The sequence below is a fragment of the Eptesicus fuscus genome, chromosome 13 (genome assembly GCF_027574615.1).
Source record: "Eptesicus fuscus isolate TK198812 chromosome 13, DD_ASM_mEF_20220401, whole genome shotgun sequence".
NCBI classification, from domain to species: Eukaryota; Metazoa; Chordata; class Mammalia; order Chiroptera; family Vespertilionidae; genus Eptesicus; species Eptesicus fuscus.
The window spans coordinates 69,827,621-69,849,194 of NC_072485.1; the positions used below are offsets into that span (position 1 = coordinate 69,827,621).

General features: G+C 42.6%; 1 protein-coding gene across 4 annotated transcripts in view; it reads right to left on the reverse strand.

The window, feature by feature from the left end:
* EXT2 (exostosin glycosyltransferase 2) overlaps positions 1-21,574 on the reverse strand; it is a 120,273-nt gene that overhangs the window by 74,071 nt on the left and 24,628 nt on the right. For 3 of the 4 annotated variants that reach the window (XM_008146783.3, XM_054724695.1, XM_054724693.1), the window contains exon 7: positions 19,730-19,823. The exons of the other annotated variant lie outside the window; for it this stretch is intronic. In XM_008146783.3, the coding sequence (XP_008145005.1) occupies positions 19,730-19,823 (94 nt within the window). The remainder of the gene's footprint in view (positions 1-19,729; positions 19,824-21,574) is intronic. 4 annotated transcript variants of the gene reach the window in all.

The following is a 21,574-nucleotide window of genomic DNA, read 5'->3' on the forward strand; positions in this document are numbered from 1 at the left end:
ATTTTATACACGTAAGAGTTAGCTGACAACTTACTTAAAATTAGGGGAAAGAAGAGCAACAAACCACTCAGAATGAACAAAAAGATAGATATAGAGGCAGTAAAGCACCAAACAGACTGTCAAATTACAGCGGGAAGGCTGGGGAGTGTTGGGGAGGGGGGAAGAGATCAACCAAAGGACTTGTATGCATGCATATAAGCACAACCAATGGACACAAGACACTGGGGGGGGTGGGATGAGGGCATGCGACAGGGGGTGGGGGAGGCTGGGGGAAGGTCAATAGGGAAAAGAAATGAGATATATGTACTACTATATGTAATGCTTTAAACAATAAAAAATAAATAAAAATAAACGATAAAAAAACAAACACTCAGAGGCATTTCTCCTGTGCTGAAGGTTTTACAAAACTGTACAATGCCCATGTGACCAGATTTTCTGGAGGAGTTCACAAATATTTGATACACCTTTACTCAAGGATTCAATAAACCACCATAGAAGTTGCCTTCTTTAAAATAAAAAGGGATTTTCTGAAACATAAAAGGATATGATACCTGGGATTTATCAGTACACCATTTTTTTCTTAAAACATTTATTTTGTTAATTTAGTTACATTTAAAATACCTTACTACATAAAATACGACTGTGCTTTTTCTCTCTCCTTCCTCATGAAGCTGCTTTATCTGCCCTCTCCACATGCGTCCTCCCCCTGAAAGTCTGTGATGCCTCGCCAGGCCCTTTGCCATCCTCGAGGACAGTGTTTCCAGCCCCATCATCTCAATCACTTGAACACGGCACCTGAGGAACCCACACATAGCACACTCACTGGAATTTTACCCCAAACCACAGACATTTGTTCACAAAACAGTAAGCAGAGTTCATTTCACAATTTTGGTAAGTATAATTTTTTTTTTTTTTTACTTCTTTACCATGCAAAGTTGTAATTGCTTTCTTTTTAAACTATTTATTTTAAAATAATTTTAGACTTAGAGAACAGATGCAATCGTAGTGCAGGGTGCCCCCAGATCCCCCTCAGCCTGTGCTGCCCCCAATGTAAGCATCTTGTATCACCATGGTATAATGATCCAAACTAAGAATTTAACTAAACCATAGACTTGTCAGATTTTCTCAGTTTTCTTCTAAGGCAGGGGTCCTCAAACTTTTTAAATAAGGGGCCAGTTCACTGTCCCTCAGACCGTTGGAGGGCCAGACTATAGTTTAAAAAAAAAAAAGATGAACAAATTCCTATGCACACTGCACATATTTTATTTTGAAGTAAAAAAACAAAACGGCAAAAACACCCGCATGTGGCCCGCGGGCCGTGGTTTGAGGACGCCTGTTCTAAGGGCTTTTTCTGTGAACTCTGACCCAGGATGGCACATTGCATTTAGTTGTCATGTCTCCTTAGCCTCCTCCAATCTGTGACAGTTTCTCAGTCGCTCCTCGTCTTTCATCACCTTGACACTTTTGACTAGAAATGGTCAGGAATTTTGTAGACTGTCCCTCAGTTTGGATTGGTCTGATGTTTTCTAATTATTAGAGGTTATGGATATTAGAGAATACTACAGAGGTGATATGCCCTTCTCTTCACATATTAGGAGATATCTGATATCAACATGACTTATTACAGGTGAAGTTAACCTTGGTCACCTGGTTAAGATGGGGTCTGTGAGGTTTCTCCATTATAAAGTTACTACTGTTCCCATTCCATATTCTATTCATGTCACCATGTTCAGTCCAAATTCAAGGTGAACATAATTAAGCTCCACCTCCTGGAGGAAGGAGTACCAAAAAAATTAGCACACTATGTTTAAAATACATTTGTTATTGATTTCAGAGAGAAAGGGAGAGAGAGGTCGAAACATCAAAGATGAGAGAGAATCATTGATTGGCTGCCTCCTGCAAACCCCCTACTGGGAATCGAGCCCGCAACCCGGGTATGTGCTCTTGCCTGGAATTGAACCCAGGACCCTTCAGTCCACAGGCTGACACTCTATCCACCAGCCAAACCAGCTAGGGTTAGCATACTATATTTAGTGTATTTTGAAAGGAATAAAAACCATGAAGTTGAATTCACTGAGTCTTATAAATTTTTCAACCTAGTTTATTTACATACAGAATGGCATTCTATTAAAATCCTTAAATCTATGGGGATCTGTGGTTGATTAGAAAGTATTAAAAAAATGTTCTTTCCTCATTAATAATTTCATTAAAATTGATAATCTGATATTTGCCTTAAACATTAAGTTGAAGCCTGATAACATATCTCATCTAGAGAAAAGAGAAAAGCATATAGCCAATTTTTATTAAAAATATTAGATGTGAAATATGCTGAGACCTCAAATATTTCTGAAATTTCAATGCTTTTAATCTAATACTTTAACTTACTCTGATGTACTCCGCATTACTGTACAAAAATTTAGTTTACAATTTTGTAATTTGGAAAAGAATGAAATAAATCTAAAAAATTAGTATAAGAAAGCAGAGAGGAGAGAAATTTGAAAATAAACCCTAGAGCTTTCCATAGATTTGCTATGAAGAAAACTTGAGAATCAGCTAAAAACGTGCCAGTGCTAAAAGTAAAAATTTATAAAGTAACCAGCTACAAAATAATTTTTTAATAAAACAAAAAAACAAACTCTCACATCCCAGCAATACCCAGTAAGATTACACACACACACACACACACACACACACACACACACACACGAATTAGTGTTACCCCAACTTCTCACAGTCCAGATTATTCTTAGTCCTTCGGATAGACGTCAGCTGCCTCCCCATCATCCCTCACCTCCTTTTCTAATTCATTTGACAATTTTAACACAAAAATCAGGATGTATTCTCTACTCCCTGATGTTTTAGGGGGTGGAACTTACCTTCCCAGCCAAACTAACAATTTACTAGCTCCCACTGAAGGGCAAGGATTCAAGAAATTGGCCCATAAACACTACAGATTTAGGGTAGTGGGTTTCTGTGGGTTCTCATGGCTTCTTTACACTTGTGTCCTGCAGCCCCTCTAGAGTAAGGCTCAAGTGTCTTGGAAAACTGGAATGGATTAAGGTAGAATGTTCTTGTCAATGTCACCACTCATTTTTCCCAACAGCAGCAACAATGCAGGACTAGACGTGGCTTAACCAGTAGGGTCTCTATTTTAAGCTGTGCTGCTCAGAGAGAAGAGCTGAGAACCCTTTTAAACGCAAGTACAAGATCCAACATATCACACCTTAGTGAGCATGGTTTTGCTCTTCTCCCAGGATCTCATATAGAGCCCAGTGATTCTTACTAGGAATTAGTATCTCCTAGGATTCAATCTCAATTTTATTTTTACCTCATTCCCACATTCCCAGCCTTCTAAAAATACACTAGAATTTAGAATCCACAGATTTGTTGTTGTTGTTTTGTCTTGTTTAAAATAGTCTTTATTCAGTTGGCACATAGGAGATGAAAAGAAAAAAATCACCTTATAGTAACAAATGCTGTTATGAAACTGCACCACACTAAATGGATTTTTCTCTTTCTCGCCCTTCTCAGAACTTTGAGAACTTGCTCAAAACCTTGTCTCTTGGCTGGCTACAAGGTATGTACCTCTTTAAATCTAACTTTCTCCATGCTTAGCATTTTGCTAGCCACCTCTTCATTTCCCCCTTCTCCTGGCACTTCAATGAAGACATTTTTACATGGTCTTCCAGGCCATGTCTCCCTAGCACTGTCAAGAATTTCTGAAGAACTCTCAACATCAGAGCAGTCCTATCCCAAAAGAACAGCTGAAGACACAACTTTCCTTTTGTATAGCCCAGTTCCTAGGAGTTCGGATCTCATTCTTACATCCCAAACTATGAGTCACTCAAAGGTTAGGAAAACAAGCAAGTACATGGACCAGTACCCAAACACTATTCTGAAACAGCGCTGGTGGGAAAATTCTCAAAGGTTCATATATAAGCACATTTCAGCCACTTAGAAGCAAAGCTTTCCTCTGCTCACCTCCAGTCTCAGCATTTCTATTTATGGGAAGTGATTAAAGACTTAATATGCAGTTAGTTCCACTTATACTTATCAGAGAAAGTGGCTACAGCATATTCCTTAGTCATCCCAAAAATGTGAGAAAGAAGTCTAAATGATGAAGTCTATGGCAATACTTTCTAATGGCAAAACAGTGCGCTTGCTTAAGTTCATTAGTTTTTAATCAGACCAGCTGTTTTTTTCCAGGGTCAGCATGTATTTACAAACTCTTTACAACTCACATGGCATCGGATTACATGCTTGATTCAAATAAAGAGTTTAAAACCCTGAGTTATCATCAGAGAAAGGATACAGAGAAAGAACTAGAACATGGGACAAGGTGAGGCCCAGTTGTACATGTATAAGTTGGGGTGTAGGTTGTGTGGTTTGATCCAGACGATGTATTTATGTGAGTCAACAAACAGTAGTCATGTGTGGTTATAGGCTAAGTTAATAATCTCGTTAGAAACAGAAGTACAATATTTTTATATATCTTTTTCTTTTACTATCCTCCATTTCTCCTTGCCCCCAAATCAATCCTGAATGACACAAGCTTAAGAAAGAAGAATCACCTTTATCACAAAAAGGGGTTTTCTGCATTGTTAAATCTTTTTTGAATTCTCAAGCATTTTTAAAGTCCTAAAGCTCTCAATCTGGTGCATACTCCTATACTTTTAACTTTCCCTTTCTATAATTAAAACATGAATTGTGATATTTCAATTTCAATGGAAAAAAAATCTCACTACTAAGAACCTTTCCAACAAAACAAAACAATGTAAAAACTGAGCATTTGCCCTAGCTCAGTTTTTATATTGTTTTGATAGAGCATCAGCCTGCAGACTGAAGGGTCCCAAGTTCAATTTTGGTCAAGGGCACACGCCCAGGTTGCAGGCTCAATCCCCAGAAGGGGGGCAAGCAGGAGGCAGGAGTTCAATGATTTTCTCTTATCGTTGATGTTTCTATCTATCTCCCCCTCTCCCTTCCTCTCTGAAATCAATAAAAATATATTTTTAAAAACTTGTTCTTTACCCATTCCCCCCCACCCACCTTTTTGGATGTACATTATTGTTACTGCTGACAGCGGGGTTACGAAAAAACACCTCAGAAGTGGATTCCACAGTAAGGAGCAAAACCCCTCTTAACCTCAATTGAGCCACTAAAGGACACCTATTGACTTTGGCTCTTGTACCTTATATGGACATTGGTATGGGATGAACTGTGACCTCTCAAAATTTATATGTTGGAGCCTTAACCCTTTGTACCCCAGAATTTGACTGTAGTTGAAGATAGGGCTTAAAAGAGGTGATTAAGTTAAAATAAGGTTGCAGGGTGGACCCTACTCCAATCTGACAGCTGTCCTTATAAGAGGAGGATATTTGGATGCACAGAGAGGCCCTGGGGGTGCTCATGCACAGAGGGATGACACGCAGAGAGGCAGCAAAAGGGTGGCCATCAGCAAGCCAAGGAGAGAGGGCTCAGGAGCAGCCAACCCTCCTGACATCTTGATCTAGGACTTCCAGCCTCTAGAACTGTGAGAAAATAAATTTCTGTTGCTTAAGTCACACAGTCTATGACGTTTTGTGCTGCACCCCTAGCAAACTAATATAGACATTAGTGACACTGCATACCTCCCCCTTCAAGATTGCTGGCTGCTTGAGCACAAGGACCATGGTTTGTACAGTTCTGAACCATGTACAGTATCTTACCAAACATGGGCATTTAATAAATAGTGTAGATGATTATAAGAAGTTCAAAAGGTGCTCTAAACAAAGGAAAATAGAGCGTTATAAATAAACTTCATACTTTCTAATCACATGCCACAAATTCTTCCCAATCCCAAGTCGGCTACATAGACTTTGTAACCTCAGGCCATCAATTAACCTCTAACTTGCGCTTTCCTCCTTTATAAAAATGAGAATAACAAGTAGCTCATCAGATTTCCATGAGGAAGCTCCCAATACAGCACCAGACACAGGAGATGTGTTGATTTCCCCTTCCCTTTGCCAACTGGGAAATTTAAGTTCATGACCACAAAGCAAGACAGTGATAAAATTAGGCCTGGCTCTTCTGAAACCTGGGTACCTGCTAAAAACTCAACCTTTGCTCAGAGGCAGGAAAAGGCCTTGCCAGCGTGTCCTTTTACAAAAGATTTCAGTAATATTCAATTTGAACTCCAGAAAAGCAGAGGACCTCAATGGAGATCATTTGCTCCCTTTCTAAGCTAAATGCATCATGAGTAGAAGAGGCATTCGCTATCAATATTCTTAGAATGAGAAGTTTGATTTCTTGCCAGAGAAGCTATATTGAAGTCATCTAACATCCGTGGGTCCCTGGGTTTGCCTCTCAATACTAAAGCTCTCACTCCTGTTCCTTAGGCAGGAAGCCAAGCAGATGTGGGAGGGCAGTCCATGATACTTCTGTCTCCTTGCAAGATGTTAATTTTCCCAAAAGGTAGAATGGAATCAAGAAGACAGTGAAAAGTACTGCAGGACTATCTTACAAGTAGAGCTCCTCTGATCTGGAAGCACTAGGTTGGAACATGTAAGCCCCATTATTTTTTCAGTATGTCATCTTTATAATTGTACTTCCAGACACCAAGGATGAACATGCTTTTCATGTTTTAGTCCTATTTAAAAGGAAAATTCTTAAAAAATGAATGCTACTTGGGGCAAGTCAGAATGAAAGTGGGTGAAAGCTTGAAGGCAGGGGAGGACTTAGTGAATACTCGTAGGGAATGCTCCCATGTTACGATCTCCTGTCCTATGGGAAACAAGAAGGGATCGAGGAGGAAAAGGGGGAGACTGAATCGTGTTTCCTGACATATGACAGACAGCTCTGAAATAGAAAGCCATAGGTTTCAAGTCTCAGGGGTATCGCCTTCAGATATGTCAATGTTCTAAGGATGGATCAGTTTTCTCAACTGCTGACATCCTGCTGTGAGGAGAGATCCCAAGCAAAACAGGAGCCTCTGACTGGGAGCCTTTGAGGTGGCAGGAGCCATGAGGAGTTCAAAGGCAAGGCCGGCCAGTGGCTTGCAACACCAAGAACCATAGGGGTGAAAGGTTACTAAAGCAGGAGCCACTGACCAATAAAACTGTGTTTGGTCAAACCTTCTCAGCTAAGAGACGAGGGACTCATGTCTGCTGTGTCCAGATTTCTGAGTTATCCACGCCTCTGGGTCCCACTGTTCCCTAGGTCCGGTCAGGGAGCCTGGGTAGTGATTAGCAGCTGACCAGCTCTCTCCTGACTGCTCCCATGAAAGAGCTGAAAGGTGGATTGGAAACCTTTAATCAGGATCTGTCATCAAAAATAAATAAATAAGAGCATAACTTGGGTCAACTTGTTGCAAAGGAATCTGCCTGGGGTGAGATTTCCCATGTTTGCTATGTTAAAACCCGGAGAAAGCAAGCATTCGTTTGTTTGATTAGAGAAGGCAAATATAAAACAAGCCTCACTCCAACCAGGCACACTTGAAAGGCCTGCCTCTTTTAATTAAGATACACACACAAACACAATATGTGAAGGGACTAAGAAGACGGAACTTGGAAACTTATGTCATCCCCAAAGCTGTCATCATGTCACGCCATGTTAGGGTGGCGTTCTCTCTTCTACTGTTGCCCATGTTGTAACGCTTCCAGAGAAGCTAAGGAGATTTCTTTGGCAGGTTCTTTAATTGGCTGGGGACACTAACTCAGCAGTCAGCTCTTGAGAGTCCTTCACTGTCCCTATGCACTCTCAGGAAAGGAGAAATTGAGAAGAGTGTCACTTCTCCCCTGACAGCCACACAGGAGTCCTCTACCAGCTGTTTGCTGCTGGAAAGCCCCACCTTCTGATTAAGTGTCATCAAGGTGAGCTCTCCTTTTGATTCTGAGTAGAAACCCCAAGGTAAGTTCCCAAAATTGGGACTGTGAATAGACGGAGAAGCTTGAAATAGCTACACATGCTAAGTCAGAGGTTCTCAATCCCTCCCCCCTCTTTTCACCTGAAGGCTGACAATACACCCACAAGTAAGAGTAACTCAGGTTCATCATGGCAGAGATTCTAGAGAGAAATCCACACCCCCACCTCCTAACCCAGAAAGCATTTAGGAATTTGAGTGACAGTGAGAGAGATGTGTGAAGCTTGAAAATCCCACAGGGAATTCTGATCCCCACTTCATCTCACAGTTAAAAACAGCTATGGCAGCTAATTAGACAGTTGAAATCTTCTTCCATAGTTTCCCATCTGCAAGTTATACCAAAAAGATTTCCAAAGATTATGCTTGCTTTATGTCATATGTAAAGTTACCTACAACCTGCTAGGCAAAGAGCTTTGGGAGAACACTGATTTGTGGTTATTCTAAGCCAAACGGAGTACAGTCAGGTCCGCTGTTCCCTCGCACTGTACTCAATCCTTTAGGATGTTATTCTGACCCTTCAGTCTGCCACCACCTTCAATCGTTCGCATCAAATGCCAAAATGCCTCACTGCAGAGCTCAGCCCTCAGTCTGCAGCTGAAACCAAAAACTGCAAGCTTTTCCTAGAACACAAATGATACATTAAGAAGATCAAGACCTGGTCAAAATAACCTAAAGTTAAAAACACTTCACTACATATATGGACTTCAAATACCTGACAAGAAAACACTTGCTCCTTTTAGTAAAAAGTATTGGAATATGAAAGATAACAAGTGAACTGCTCCCCTACCATTAAATTCCTTAATAAAATGGGAAGTACACATTTAAATAAAACAAATTAAGTTATATTTAGTTACCTCTCTCCTTATAAGTTACAAGGAGAGAGGTATCTGTACTATCAGAAATCATTTCTGTGAAGCTACTTCCATACCAACCCTGATCTGATTCAGTATAAAATATCTTTTTTTATTATTGATTTCTACAGAGAGAGGAAGGGAGAGAGAGAAACATCAATGTGAGAGTGAAACATTAATCGGCTGCCTCCTGCATGCCCCCTACCGGGGATCAAGCCTGGAATACAGGCACGTGCCCTGACTGGGAATTGAACCGGCAACCTTTTGGTGCACAGGACTATGCCCAACCAACTGACCTACAGTGGGCAGGGCTTAATGGTCTTTAAGTGAAAATAAATGAATACATGATTGTTGTCATACATTCTCAAGAACAGTAGCACAGAATTATAAGATAATGTTATTATAAAACTGAAAATTATGCCATGACAAAAATAATTAAGCAACTCCAAATTCTCTCAACCTCTGCAATGCTGAGGGGGACTGAATATATAAATATATAATCTATAATAATAAAAGCGTAATATGCTAATTTGACCGGACAGCCAAACGTCCTTCCAGACGACCTTCTGGACGAAGCCAGGTCTGCAAGGGCCAAGGCAAGCTGCCCCGGTTGCGAGGGCCAAGCCCCTTGCACAAATTTCGTGCATCGGGCTTCTAGTCATATCCTATCTAATAAAAGAGTAATATGAAAATTGACCATCACTCTAACACACAAGATGGCTGTCCCCATGTGGTCAAAGATCCTGCCCCCATGTGGACACAAGATGGCCACAAAAAGATGGCCAGCAGGGGAGGGCAGTTGGGAGGGACCAGGCCTGCAAGGGAGGGCAGTTGTGGGTGATCAGGCCAGCAGGGTAGGGCAGTTGGGGGCGATCAAGCCTACAGGTGAGGGCAGTTAGGGGTGACCAGGCCGGCAGAGGAGGGAAGTTGGGGGTGACCGGGCCTGCAGGGAAGGGCAGTTAGGGGGGACTCAGGCCTGCAGGGGAGAGCAGTTGGGAGGACCAGGCCTGCAGGGGAGGGCAGTTAGGGGTGACCAGACCTGCAGAGGAGGGCAGTTAGGGGTGACCAGGCCTGCAGGGGAGGGCAGTTAAGGGCAAACAGGCTGGCAGGGGAGCAGTTAGGCATCAATCAGGCTGGCAGACAGAAGCGGTTAGGGGCAATCAGGAAGGCAGGCAGGTGAGCAGTTGGGAGCCAGCAGTCCTGGATTGTGAGAGGGATGTCCCAGATTGGAGAGGGTGAAGGCTGGGCTGAGGGACACCCCCCTCCCCGTGCACGAATTTCGTGCACCGGGCCTCTAGTATATTAATATTTATAAATGAAGGCAGAAATCCTACAGATCAGTTTAACCCTTACAGAAGATTTGAAACAATGAATTCTTTACCAAACATATCAACACTTGATAATTTATAAGTTGTTGTTTTATAAACAAACCTAGATATTTTTCTGAGTAGGTATATAATGAATTCACAAAGCCTGAACTACTTTTCCTGTAGGGAGTAATTATTTCTCAGAAATGCTTCACAAATAGCCTCATCCTGTGGGAAACCAGCCCCAAAGAGTTAGACAAGTCTTATACAGGTTGCAAGTTAATACTTAATACTTTTTAAAAAATATATATTTTATTGATTTTTTACAGAGAGGAAGAGAGAGGGACAGAGAGCTAGAAACATCGATGAGAGAGAAACATCGATCAGCTGCCTCTTGCACACCCCCCACTGGGGATGTGCCCGCAACCAAGGTACATGCCCTTGACCGGAATCGAACCTGGGACCCTCCAGTCCAAGGTACATGCCCTTGACCGGAATCGAACTGGGACCCTCCAGTCCGCAGGCCGACGCTCTATCCACTGAGCCAAACCGGCTTCGGCAATACTTAATACTTTTATCACAGAGGCCATTTTTTGAAGCAACACCCCATATTTGGAATTCATGAGGGATTAACCTATGGTTTTCTTTAGAGAGAGCTCTCCAACCTAACCAATGTCCATGAGGCATCTCCCCTGACCCTTGAAAAGGCTGTGTATTGAAGACTAATCATAATCATATTTATTGAGAACCTCCAAGATATTTATTTATTAAATATTTTAAATTTGTTAAAATTATACCATAAGCAATAGCACCCAGTTCACTAAACTTCTTAGTAATTACAGGGTATGAATTCAGTCCCCAGAAATGTATAAAAAAGTAGTTCTTGCTTTGGAGTCTGGGGCCTTGTTTTGTTTTATTGCTTTTTTGGTTTTTATACCTAATTACTCTCCCCACAGGAGCTACACAAGTAATAAAACAAATCAGTAATTTTTTTATTGTTTGCTCAATGAAAATCATCAACCCTAGATCAACAGCGCTATAATTTCACTTACTACAAAAATTCCTTGCTTTTTGCCCCAACCTCAAGCTAAATGGCTATTTTAAATTGAACATACTTGCAAAACTGCTCATGTCCAAAACTATTTGAAAAAAAGTAATGGGTTTGTGCCAAAGGAGCAGAACAGTTGAAAATATATATCCATTGGATTTTGCTTATCTCTACTAACCTCTTCCTAAAAGCTTTAGTTAGGAGAAAAAGGACAGGCAGATATGAAGCCCATCGTGAGGGCACATCCCACCCACCCCACCCCTTTGGAAAGCAAGGCTGGAAAGCCGAAAGGAGGAGGGTAAGGATGCACTCTCTGAAATGCCTGGAAAAACATTCTGGTCAGGAGTTGCCAGAGATTTTGAAGCTCCCATCAAGCTGCTGGCCTAGATCCAGGTAATGGTTTTTCCTTCCCCTTAGCTGTCGGCTGCAGGAGCTTTCCAGCAAAGAAAGAAAGGAAGAGTGGTAGGGGAGAGGGAGGAGCAGCTTCCAGTCCACTTCTCTGTGAGGGAGGGTAAAGGGCCAAGCATGGCAGGCTGACATTTATAGAGGGCCTGGTGTTTCCAGGGAGCACTCTGGGAGGATTACTGGGGGTTAGCAAACGGGTCTAAAAGGGCAGCAAAGCAGACTGATGAAAGTCCCTTTAAATTTGATAAGTGATGCTGTGGACACAGAGACAACAAGCTGGAGCTGGCGAAGACAGGCGTGCAGAGGTCTAGCCAGTCCGACGGCCTTTAGGGAAAAAAAATACATTGTAAACCTGGCTCCCCTAACTCTTCAGGGCTGCCCAGCTCACTTGCTGGAGCTCAAAAGCACAAACTGTCAACAGAACAGCATGTCTAATCAGGACAAATATAAAAGCCCTTGCGAAATCCTCCCTTGCCTGACCCTTACTGTCCTGCCCCTACCAACCAAGAGCAATGTATCCCACAATGGCGAAGTTCCAGACCTGCAAAGGTTAATGATCTTGCTAGTCTTTTACCTCCAAATCACGGCTGCACCACCCAGTCCCTTCTGCCTGGCATTTTTTCCAATTTTAATATCAGAAGTTTCACACGCCTGCCTGAGCTCCTGGACTCGGCAGAAAGGCCCATATAGCTGTCAGCAAACTGATAAGAACTTTAAAATTACTCCGCAGGGCCTCTTTAAAAAGAAGAGCCAAAGAAGCCCATAAAGAAAGAGGGCAGGGGCCACGGAAACCAGCCGCTCACACTGTTTTAACGTGGCATTAAAATGAGCTGCAGATTTATGGCAGTGTTTTAGCCCCTGGCCCAAATCATCTGGGATGAGGCTCTCTTCTCTGCTCTCCAGAGGGATTTCAAATATGGGATGGATCTGGCCAGAAAGGAGCGGGGGCAGGGAGGCAGAGGTAGGAGGAGGAGAGGGAAGGGAAGAAACGAGTACAGGAGGATACAGGAGAATCATATAGAAGAACTCGTTCTCCTTTCAGTAGAAGACGACAACCAGCTAATTCTAAAAGATACCTGACTTAAATTCACATGAAAATCCTTTCTTTTTAGCTCAGACCCAGTAAATTCTGATTCAACTACTCACCACCCAAAATGTCAATTCTAGTTTTAAATTCTCTCCATAAGTTTATCTTTTTTCATTTTTTAATTAAAAAATCATGATTTGGACCAGCCAGCACGGTCAACCTATGAACCAGGAGGTCACAGTTCGATTCCTGGTCAGGGAATATGCCTGGGCAGTGGGCTTGACCCCCCAGTGTAGGGCGTGCAGGAGGCAGCCCATCAATGATTCTCTCTCATCATCGATGTTTCTATCTCTCTCCCTCTCTCTTCTCTGAAATCAATAAAAATACATTTTTTAAAAACTTGAAAAAAATCATGATTTGGCAGAGACACATTAGAAGAGGGGAAAAAAGCCTTAAAATATTTTTTTTTTCTCACTGCAGAGGGGAAAAAGTAATAGTACTTTATCCAAATGTGCCAATGAATTTTTTTAAAGGCCAGCTAGAAAACCACTTATTTTAATAAGCAATTCTGATTCTAACAGAAAAACAGAGGTGAACCTCCTTGTCAAGATGTAGAGAGTGCATCAGAACCCACAGGAATAAATTATCTTTCCAGTTTCCAAGCCCAGAAGCAAATGCATAATACATCCGCGCTGGTAATTCACTGTGGTTCCTGAAGCCCAAACTCCATACCAGGAGGCTCCTTCCAATATTCAAACCCAGACTCAGGCGGAGCGCTCCCAAATCACTGCCAGCATGGAGCAGACAGACCAGAATCTCCATGCTCTAAGCAAGTTACTCACTGAACCATACAACTGCTCTACAGTATTGTTAGTCCCGGGCCTGAGTGAAGAAAAACTGAAGCTTGGAAAAGTCAGGTTACTTGCCCAAAGTCACAACGCTGGTAAGACAGCACAGCTGAGGATATGAACTCAGGTTTCTCCAACTCAAAAGCTTTCCACTACCAGCATTTTTCAATTTTTTTGGCCTAGGAACCACACTAAGAAACACATAAACACATTTTATTCTGCAACTCCCTACATATATACATATATAACTGAAAGGTTTCAGGAAATATTTACCCTTACTATAGGAAATATGATGGTATTTTCCTTTCTATCATATTTCATTATTTAAAAATAAAATGCCAGTCTTGAACCAATGATTTAACTTCATGAGCAACTAATGAATCATGGTCCTCAGTTTGGAAAACACTGCAGTGACAATGAAGAAAAAAAAAAAGAATCACCAGACTGGGTTCCAGCGGCTCAGCTCTGGCTCTGACAACCCAAGTTTACTTAAACTCCAGGGCTTACTTGTGATTGTAAAATATGAGGAAAGGGCTGAATCTTTTCTAAGGTTCCTTCCAGCTCTTTGATATTTTTTTTTCAATCCGCTTGATTGAAACTGTTTTCCCCTTTCATCACACATCTTCTCATTACTCTTCACTTGTCATTACTATCCTTTCCTTCAATTCTCTGCAGAGAATTTCCTTCAGTTCCCTACTGGTATTCCAAGTCCCCCAACCCCCACCTGCTCCATCTTACCTCCTGAGTCTCTCAGAGAAGCCACCCCCCCACCCCCAGGTCAGTGCACTAACAGAGCATCACCCTCCCTGACACCCCCGCTGCGCCACAACTAACTACACAGCACTTCCGGCCTTTAATGTATTTTGCTGAAAGTACTGTCCCAACACTCTTGAGGGCTTTCTTAAAGACAGGATCCCCCTTTTAAAATCTCCCTCAACATGCCTGTACAACTAGGAACAAAGCAGGTGCCTGATACATATTTGATTTGTTTGCATTATGAAATTAAGGACTCTATCTTAAATTTAGAGACTATTTAGGTGGGCTGCTCTAGGAAAAGTCACAAAAACAATTAAAGCTGGTATCACAATAAGGTACGTGAGCATTTACAGACTAAGTTCCATAGACTACTCATTCATGTTTGCCATGGACAAGGTAGGCCAAGGTTGCCAAGGAAAGCAGCTTTATGGTCCCTCCATCTGGCCTGTGAGGATTTAAATCTCAGAAGCTATACAAAATAACTGCAAATCAGCCCAAACCTTAAAGACAAGAAAATTTATTTACAGGCCCTAGTGTACTATAAATTTCAGACAGTTCTATTAAAATGCTTTTTTTGGCTTCCCATCAGATATTTGGCAAAAGTCTTTTTCCAATAGGTTTTTAATACTAAAGTTGGAAAAGAAAAGTTAAAACACACAAAAATGCTCTTCCTTAAGAGTTCCAATTAAACGAGTCCTTATTTTATCCTGCTTTCCACAACATACATGGGCCAGCATCCTCCACAGTAGGGAGTTATACCTTCAGAAAAACTCAAACACAGAGTACACAGTGCTTTGGAAAAGTATTATGAAATTCAAACTATCCCATGAAGTGGTTATACTCATCCCCACGGCTCTCCCACTGGCCAAGGAGCGGACTCTGTATCAGAACCATGGTTGTCTGTTTCACAGGAAGAACTCCAGGATCGGGTCAGTGTGTTTTGTTTAAGAGTAAGCAATCCAATACCTTTCTTCGGGGCAAGTATGAAAGCAGAGATTGGGAAACAGCTCGGAGTGGCAGGTTGGGACTGGAGTATGGGGGAGAAAGGGAGGCACGAATATTAGTCATTTTTTAAAAGCCTTGAGAGTTCAGTTAAAATTTTTTCACTTTCACAGTTGGGGGGATAAGAATGACAGGCATTACAATATTGATTCTGGAAATTAGAAGTGAAATCTTTTCCACAGTCTTTACAATATATTTCCAGGGATGTGTCCAATCTAAATGTCTCAAGTAATAACTTTTTAAAGACTATCTAATAAGCAGTTAGTCTGAATTACTGGGAAGTTCATCCTGATTTTCAGTCTCAATCCTGGCCACACAGTGTTTTGAATAATTTGTGGGCAGCAAAATAGGTTGGGCTCCCTGTCTGTCCCTCACATATTGTGTGGTCTTGGGAGGATTACTTTACGTCTCTTTATCCTGTTTTTTCACATTGAAAGCTTCACCTTACTCTTCCAACTGCCTATCTCACTACTCTGTTTAAAGCATAGTGAGATACCTTTAAGTGAATCACAAAAACACTTTTAAAAAATAAAAACAAACATTTTAGATAGAAAACTTTATAAAACACATCAGCCAATATTTTTAAATATACATATACATACACACATACACACACACACACACACACACACATACTAGGGGCCCAGTGCACGAATTCGTGCACCTTGAAAGGAACTGTGGGCCATGAGGCTGCAGTGGGCACAGGGGTGGGTCTCGGCTCATCCTCCGCGACTCCGCCCAGCCCCTCCTGCTGCGGCCCAGTCCCCTCTCTGCTGGCAGCCCCACTTCCGCTGCCGCCGCTCCCATGCAGTGATGGTGCCAGTCCTGCTCGCATCCGCAGCCGGTGCTGGAGCCACCACTCGCACCCGCTGCAGCACCCAGCAGCAGTCCCGATTGCTCGGCGCCATCAGCAGGTGCAAGTGGCGGCTGCTGCCCCAATCGCCCCTCAGGAGCAGGGGGAGGTTGAGAAGCCCTCAGGGGCAATCAGGGCCAGCAATCAGGGCAGGCAGCCACCACTCACATCCACTGATGGCACCAAGCAATCAGGACCAGCACCGGGTGCTGGCAGCGGGTGCAAGAGGCGGGTGCAAGTGGCGGCTCCGGCACCAGCTGCAGGTGCGAGCGGGGCCGGCGCTGGCAGCAGGTGCGAGCGCCAGGTAGGACTGAGGCACACAGGAGCAAAGAATTTTCAGTAACCACCAGAGGCTCGACCCGCTGACAGCGACTGGCGCCCAGCCTTGGTCTGGTGCCCCCGCTCACCTGCTCCACCATCCCACCACAGCTGACACCTGCCATGTTCCGCGCTCTGCTGCCTACTGCCAATGCCCGCCATGTTCCGCGCGCACCCCCTGGTGGTCAGCACACGTCATAGCGACCTGTTGTTTGGTTGTTCTGCCATTCAGTCTATTTGCATATTAGCCTTTTATTATATAGGATACTAAACAATTTAAATTAAAGATTCAAGGGCATCACAAGGAATATCAATTTCTGTATTTCCTACACTTTAAGATACCACATCAATAACAGCTTTAGGGGGAAGGAAAAGAAATATGTTCAATGTTCAAACTGATGGTGAAAATCATTTGGGTGTCAGAAATCCAATATATGTAACACAAACAAATATGTACTTCTTTGAATTGTAGAATTCTGCCATCTTACAATGATACACCCCGAGTATAGTCATAGAGTGAAGCCTGCAAAGCTGCCTGCAGTATATCCAATGTGCAAAGAGATATATTTTTTTAAATGTTGCTGTTTTTTAGAGAGGAAGGGAGGGATAGAGAGATAGAAACATCAATGAAATAGGAACACCATCAATCAATTGCCTCTGCATGCACCTCCACTGGGGATTGAGCCTGCAACCCCAGCATATGCCCTGACTTGGTTCCTGGGTCAATGCTCAACTGCTGAGCCACACTGGCCAGGCAAGAGATATATTTTTAAAATAGCTTTTCTACCTTCTCAGCCATCTCAGAGACCCTCACTTGTAGTCCCTCACCCCTTCAAATTTGTGATTTTTATACTATGGCTATGGAAATTGGATAACTCAATGTGTTGAAATTATGTATAAATAAGATAAAATGAGAGCCTAGTTTTAAGGATGCTCCTGGGAATGAAGTGCACACACACTTGCTGTTCTGTAGTCTGTTCTGCTCTCTCCTTTACCACCTCCAGGCCTAACTCCCTCCTGGTAGGTAATGGCACCACATGCCTGGGGTTTTATTTTTTTAAATAGAAGCTTTTTTTTCCTTGTTCTTAATCAGACCATTATATATTCAAGAATGCCTCTGCAGCCCAAATAGTTGGTATGCTTGGTAGGAAAATATGAAGGCAAACTGAGTCAGTGCAATAGACCGAAGAGAAACTAATATTTTAACGTACCTAAGCATTAAAGGTGAGAGAGAAAAGAAGATGCTGAAGGTTTCTGCCACCCCAAAGCCTCTGAGTCAACTGAGTACAAAGAAGAGTTCAAAGGCAAGGCAGGCTCCTGACTTCCACCTCCTAGTGTGGCTGAGGTTAGAGGTCACTGCTGGTGGAGCCACTGACCAATAAAACAATGTTTGGAAACTCCACTCAATAGATAAAACTAGGGATCCATTTACACCTTCCTCCCTATCTACACAAACATTTCTAACTATCCAGTCTAGTGTCTATCCAGCCTTCCAAGATCCTCGATTGCTTTCTTTTTCATTGTGCTTCAAGGGAGACTGGGGATATGAATGTTCCATTTGACTATAGAAAAATATTTAGTTGCACACTTCTTCCTGCTTTCCACTGTGAGAAAGATGGTTGATGGGGCACTCCATCTTTAAAGCCTTCCACAAATGCCACCTCTCCAATAAATCGATCCCTACCCCATATCTTCTTCCTTCCATTTCAGACCCTAATGTACTTTGGAAAATCTGCACCATCTCCTCAACTTTCTTTGTGCTCATACCCATATGTCCACAAGATGACTATTAGGCCTTTGAGACTGAGGATCACAGATTTTTTATTATCTCCTATCATCTCCCCTTGAAAAAAACCCACACGTAATTAGGGTTAATTAACTAGTTAATTTAGCTCATAGGACAATAAAAGGCTGATTGATACTGTTTTAACTGTTACCCTCTACCAATTGAAGAGACTGGTTTTTAACCTACCCACGAAACTACAACAACAACAAGAAATGATAAGCTACCCCTAGCTTGTCCAATGCCTTGTATGCCGGCACTCTTGTTGCCCTTCAGGGTAGATAACAGAGCCATCGGTTGTACTCTTCTTTAAAAATCTTACCTTAACAAGAGCTCTTACTTACTTTAGGCTCTAGCCCTGTATTTCACATTATGGCTGCTTCACTATCACATCTAAAGGTCAGGGGGAACATGTAATTTTTCTTGTCAGGCTAAATATGTTTCTGTCTCGGTACATGTTAATTCCCAAGGCACAATAAGGACTTTGGCCATTGTATACACTGGTCAGAGCGTAGCCTTTCTGATACTGATCTCTAAGTTGCAAAATGTTGCTGCAATCCCTTCATCAAGATCCCAACACATTCTTGGGGTCAACTCAGAAATGGTAGCTCTATCCCATCTAGGGAGGGCAAAATCCTGTGCTGAGCACTTTTTTCCTCAATGAAAGAACAGTTTCTGGAGAAGGGCTTTGAGGACGATGTCGGAGTGAAATACCAGAGCAGCTCATGGCATTTAGGATTTAGGATTTCTTGGAAACATTGACACAGAAGGAAAATGAGTCACTTAAAAGTAGATGGAGACCTCTGCTGGCTACAACTGTCCATGCAGCTCCTTCAACTAGTTCTGAGTTGCTCAGCAAAAAAATCACTGGGCTCCTCAGCCTCAGGTCACTCTGGCATACCAACCAGGGGCTCTGTGGATCAATCACTGAGGCAAGAGGTTTATGCCTGTCTTACAAAAAGATCCAAATGAGACCTCCCCAAAGAGAATTCACTAAGGTGTAAAAACTTCCCAGAACCAGCTGCATGATATTTTTTTCAGCTACTCCTGCCAAGGTCAGTTTTAAACTGATGGACAGTAAACAGAGGGCAAAGTGTCCAGCATAATCTGGAAAGGGTCCTACAGAACAAAAGAACTCTCTCTAACCTTAGAGAGCTGAGACTTTAACTATCAATGAAACAGTGGCTCTCAATCAAAGCAATTTTGTCCCGCAGGGGACATGTGGCAATGTCTAGATAGTTTTGATTGTCACAACTTGGGATGAGGGTGTGCTACTGGCATTTAGTAGCTAAACCTTTATACCTATCTGGGAATTACTTCAACCTGATAATCTCACCTCTAGTTGGTATCAGTCCAGTTTAGAAATATGGGATTGGGAGAAGAGATCATTTTTGGAACATAGAATACTCAGAGAAGGGACATTGCAGAGGAGTGCTTTAGAAGGTCTCAAAGTAGCACAGAGAAAAGGGGCGTCAGAAAGCAGGGGAGAGACGTAGGAAGGGAGGCAGGAAAGTGCCCCTTTCTTCTGCAGGTTGACATAATGTAGGGCATTCACCACCAGAGGAGGTAACTGGCCCTTGTGACTAGAGGGGTTCAGGAAAAGAGATGACCTTAATTACTGCTTGGCCTCTTACCTGTCTCTGCATTTCTTCAATCTGTCTTTGGGGGATGCTCTGCAAAATGCTGTATACATCTGCCATCTTTTCTTCTGGCACAACCACAGAGGCTCTAGAAACAACAGCAGAACAATTTACAGACGTACAGACCTTTCACAGAGCACTTCTATATACATTGCCTGTTTAATTCTCACAAGCAGAAACGACAAACCTCCTTCAGCTAGACTGTGCACCCAATCCACTCATTTACTCAGCACGTATTTATGGAGACCCTGTTAGGAACCAGGTGCTGGTAATGCGACGGTGAGCAAAGCAGACAAAGAAGGCATGGGAATGAGAGAGCCATGAGAATACCTGAGGGAGGAGCACTCCAGGCAGAAGGACTAACAAGTGAGAGGCTCTGAGAAAGCAGCGTGTCAGGAATGTTCCGGCAACAGTAATGAGGCCAGTGTGGCTGGAGAACAGTAACAAAGATGGAGATGAACAGAAACCGGGGAGGGAGGTTTACAGCGAAGCATATAGGCCACTGTAAGGACGTGGGCTTTTACTGAGGTAGAAAGTCACTGGGAGATTTTAGGCAAGCACGGCACGATCTGATTATGTTCCACAGGATCACTCTCCCTAAAATGTTAGAACAAACCACCAATACCAAGACCAGAAGCAGGGAGAACAGGTAGAGGCCACCGCCAAAACTAGGCAAGAGTTGCTGAGGAGGGAGGAACTGACGAAAGTGATGAGAGAGGAGAACCGGCAGCATCTGCTAACAGATCAGATATGATAGGTAAGGGAAAGGGAGGACTCAACAGTGATTTACCCTTCGTGGCATTTAGCAGAGATTGCAATTACATTTGCATAGATTAATTTATTAAAATCTAAAGCCCTCTCCCCACACTACTAGTAGACTAGTCCATTGGGAAGGAAACCACGCCTAGTTCCACTCACCAGCATATCCTGAACATCTGGTACATTGCTTAGCACATACAGTTAGCACTTAATAAATATTTGCTAAATAAATACACGATTTGAACTACACAGACGGGAAAACCGAAGCTCAGAAAAGATTAAATGATTTGCCAAGATCACAAAGCTAGCTGGTTATCTGAAGCCAGGCTCCCTGACTCCAAATCCAGAGCCCTTCCACCACTTACCCATAATTCAACTACCCAAGCAGATCTGGCTTCCATAGGAAAACCTTCTCAGACTTGGCTCAGGGTCACTGCCTCTGTAAAGCCCTCACCATCTCCACCCCAGCAATGGTATGTGTCTCCTTCTCACTCTTCTCCAAGCACCCCACCCAGAGCTGAGTCTCATCACAGTATTTGGTAACTACTGGTTTACTTGTCTGTCTTCCACCACCAAACTATGCACTTCTTGGAGGTAAGGTTTGACCTTGATCATTTTTGTATCCCCATACCTAACACAGTACAGTACCTGGCAAATAAAAGACAATCATGTTTTCAGTGATATATAAATGACTGCAAGTGGCTCATCACTTCTCTTAGGTACAAAGAATTGCATACCCTCCTCTTCCAGGCTGATTTAGGCTCCCTCCTCCGTTCTGGGCTTTCATCACCCCCCCTGTGCATGCATCTATTATAGCCCTTAACACACAAATTGGTTTGTCTTCCTCACTAGATTCTAACATCCTTAATAGCAGAGACTGTATTATTCACAGTAGGCTTCCCAATAAATGTGAGATTAATGAATGAATACACATATGAATGAATACACATATGAATGAATGCTATTTAAATTATTCAAATATCTGTAATGATCATAGTTGGATAGAAATATCAAAAAAACTAGGAAGGAGAAAGCAATTAAGCATTTAAGACCAAATTGAGCCTGAGAAGCATATATAAA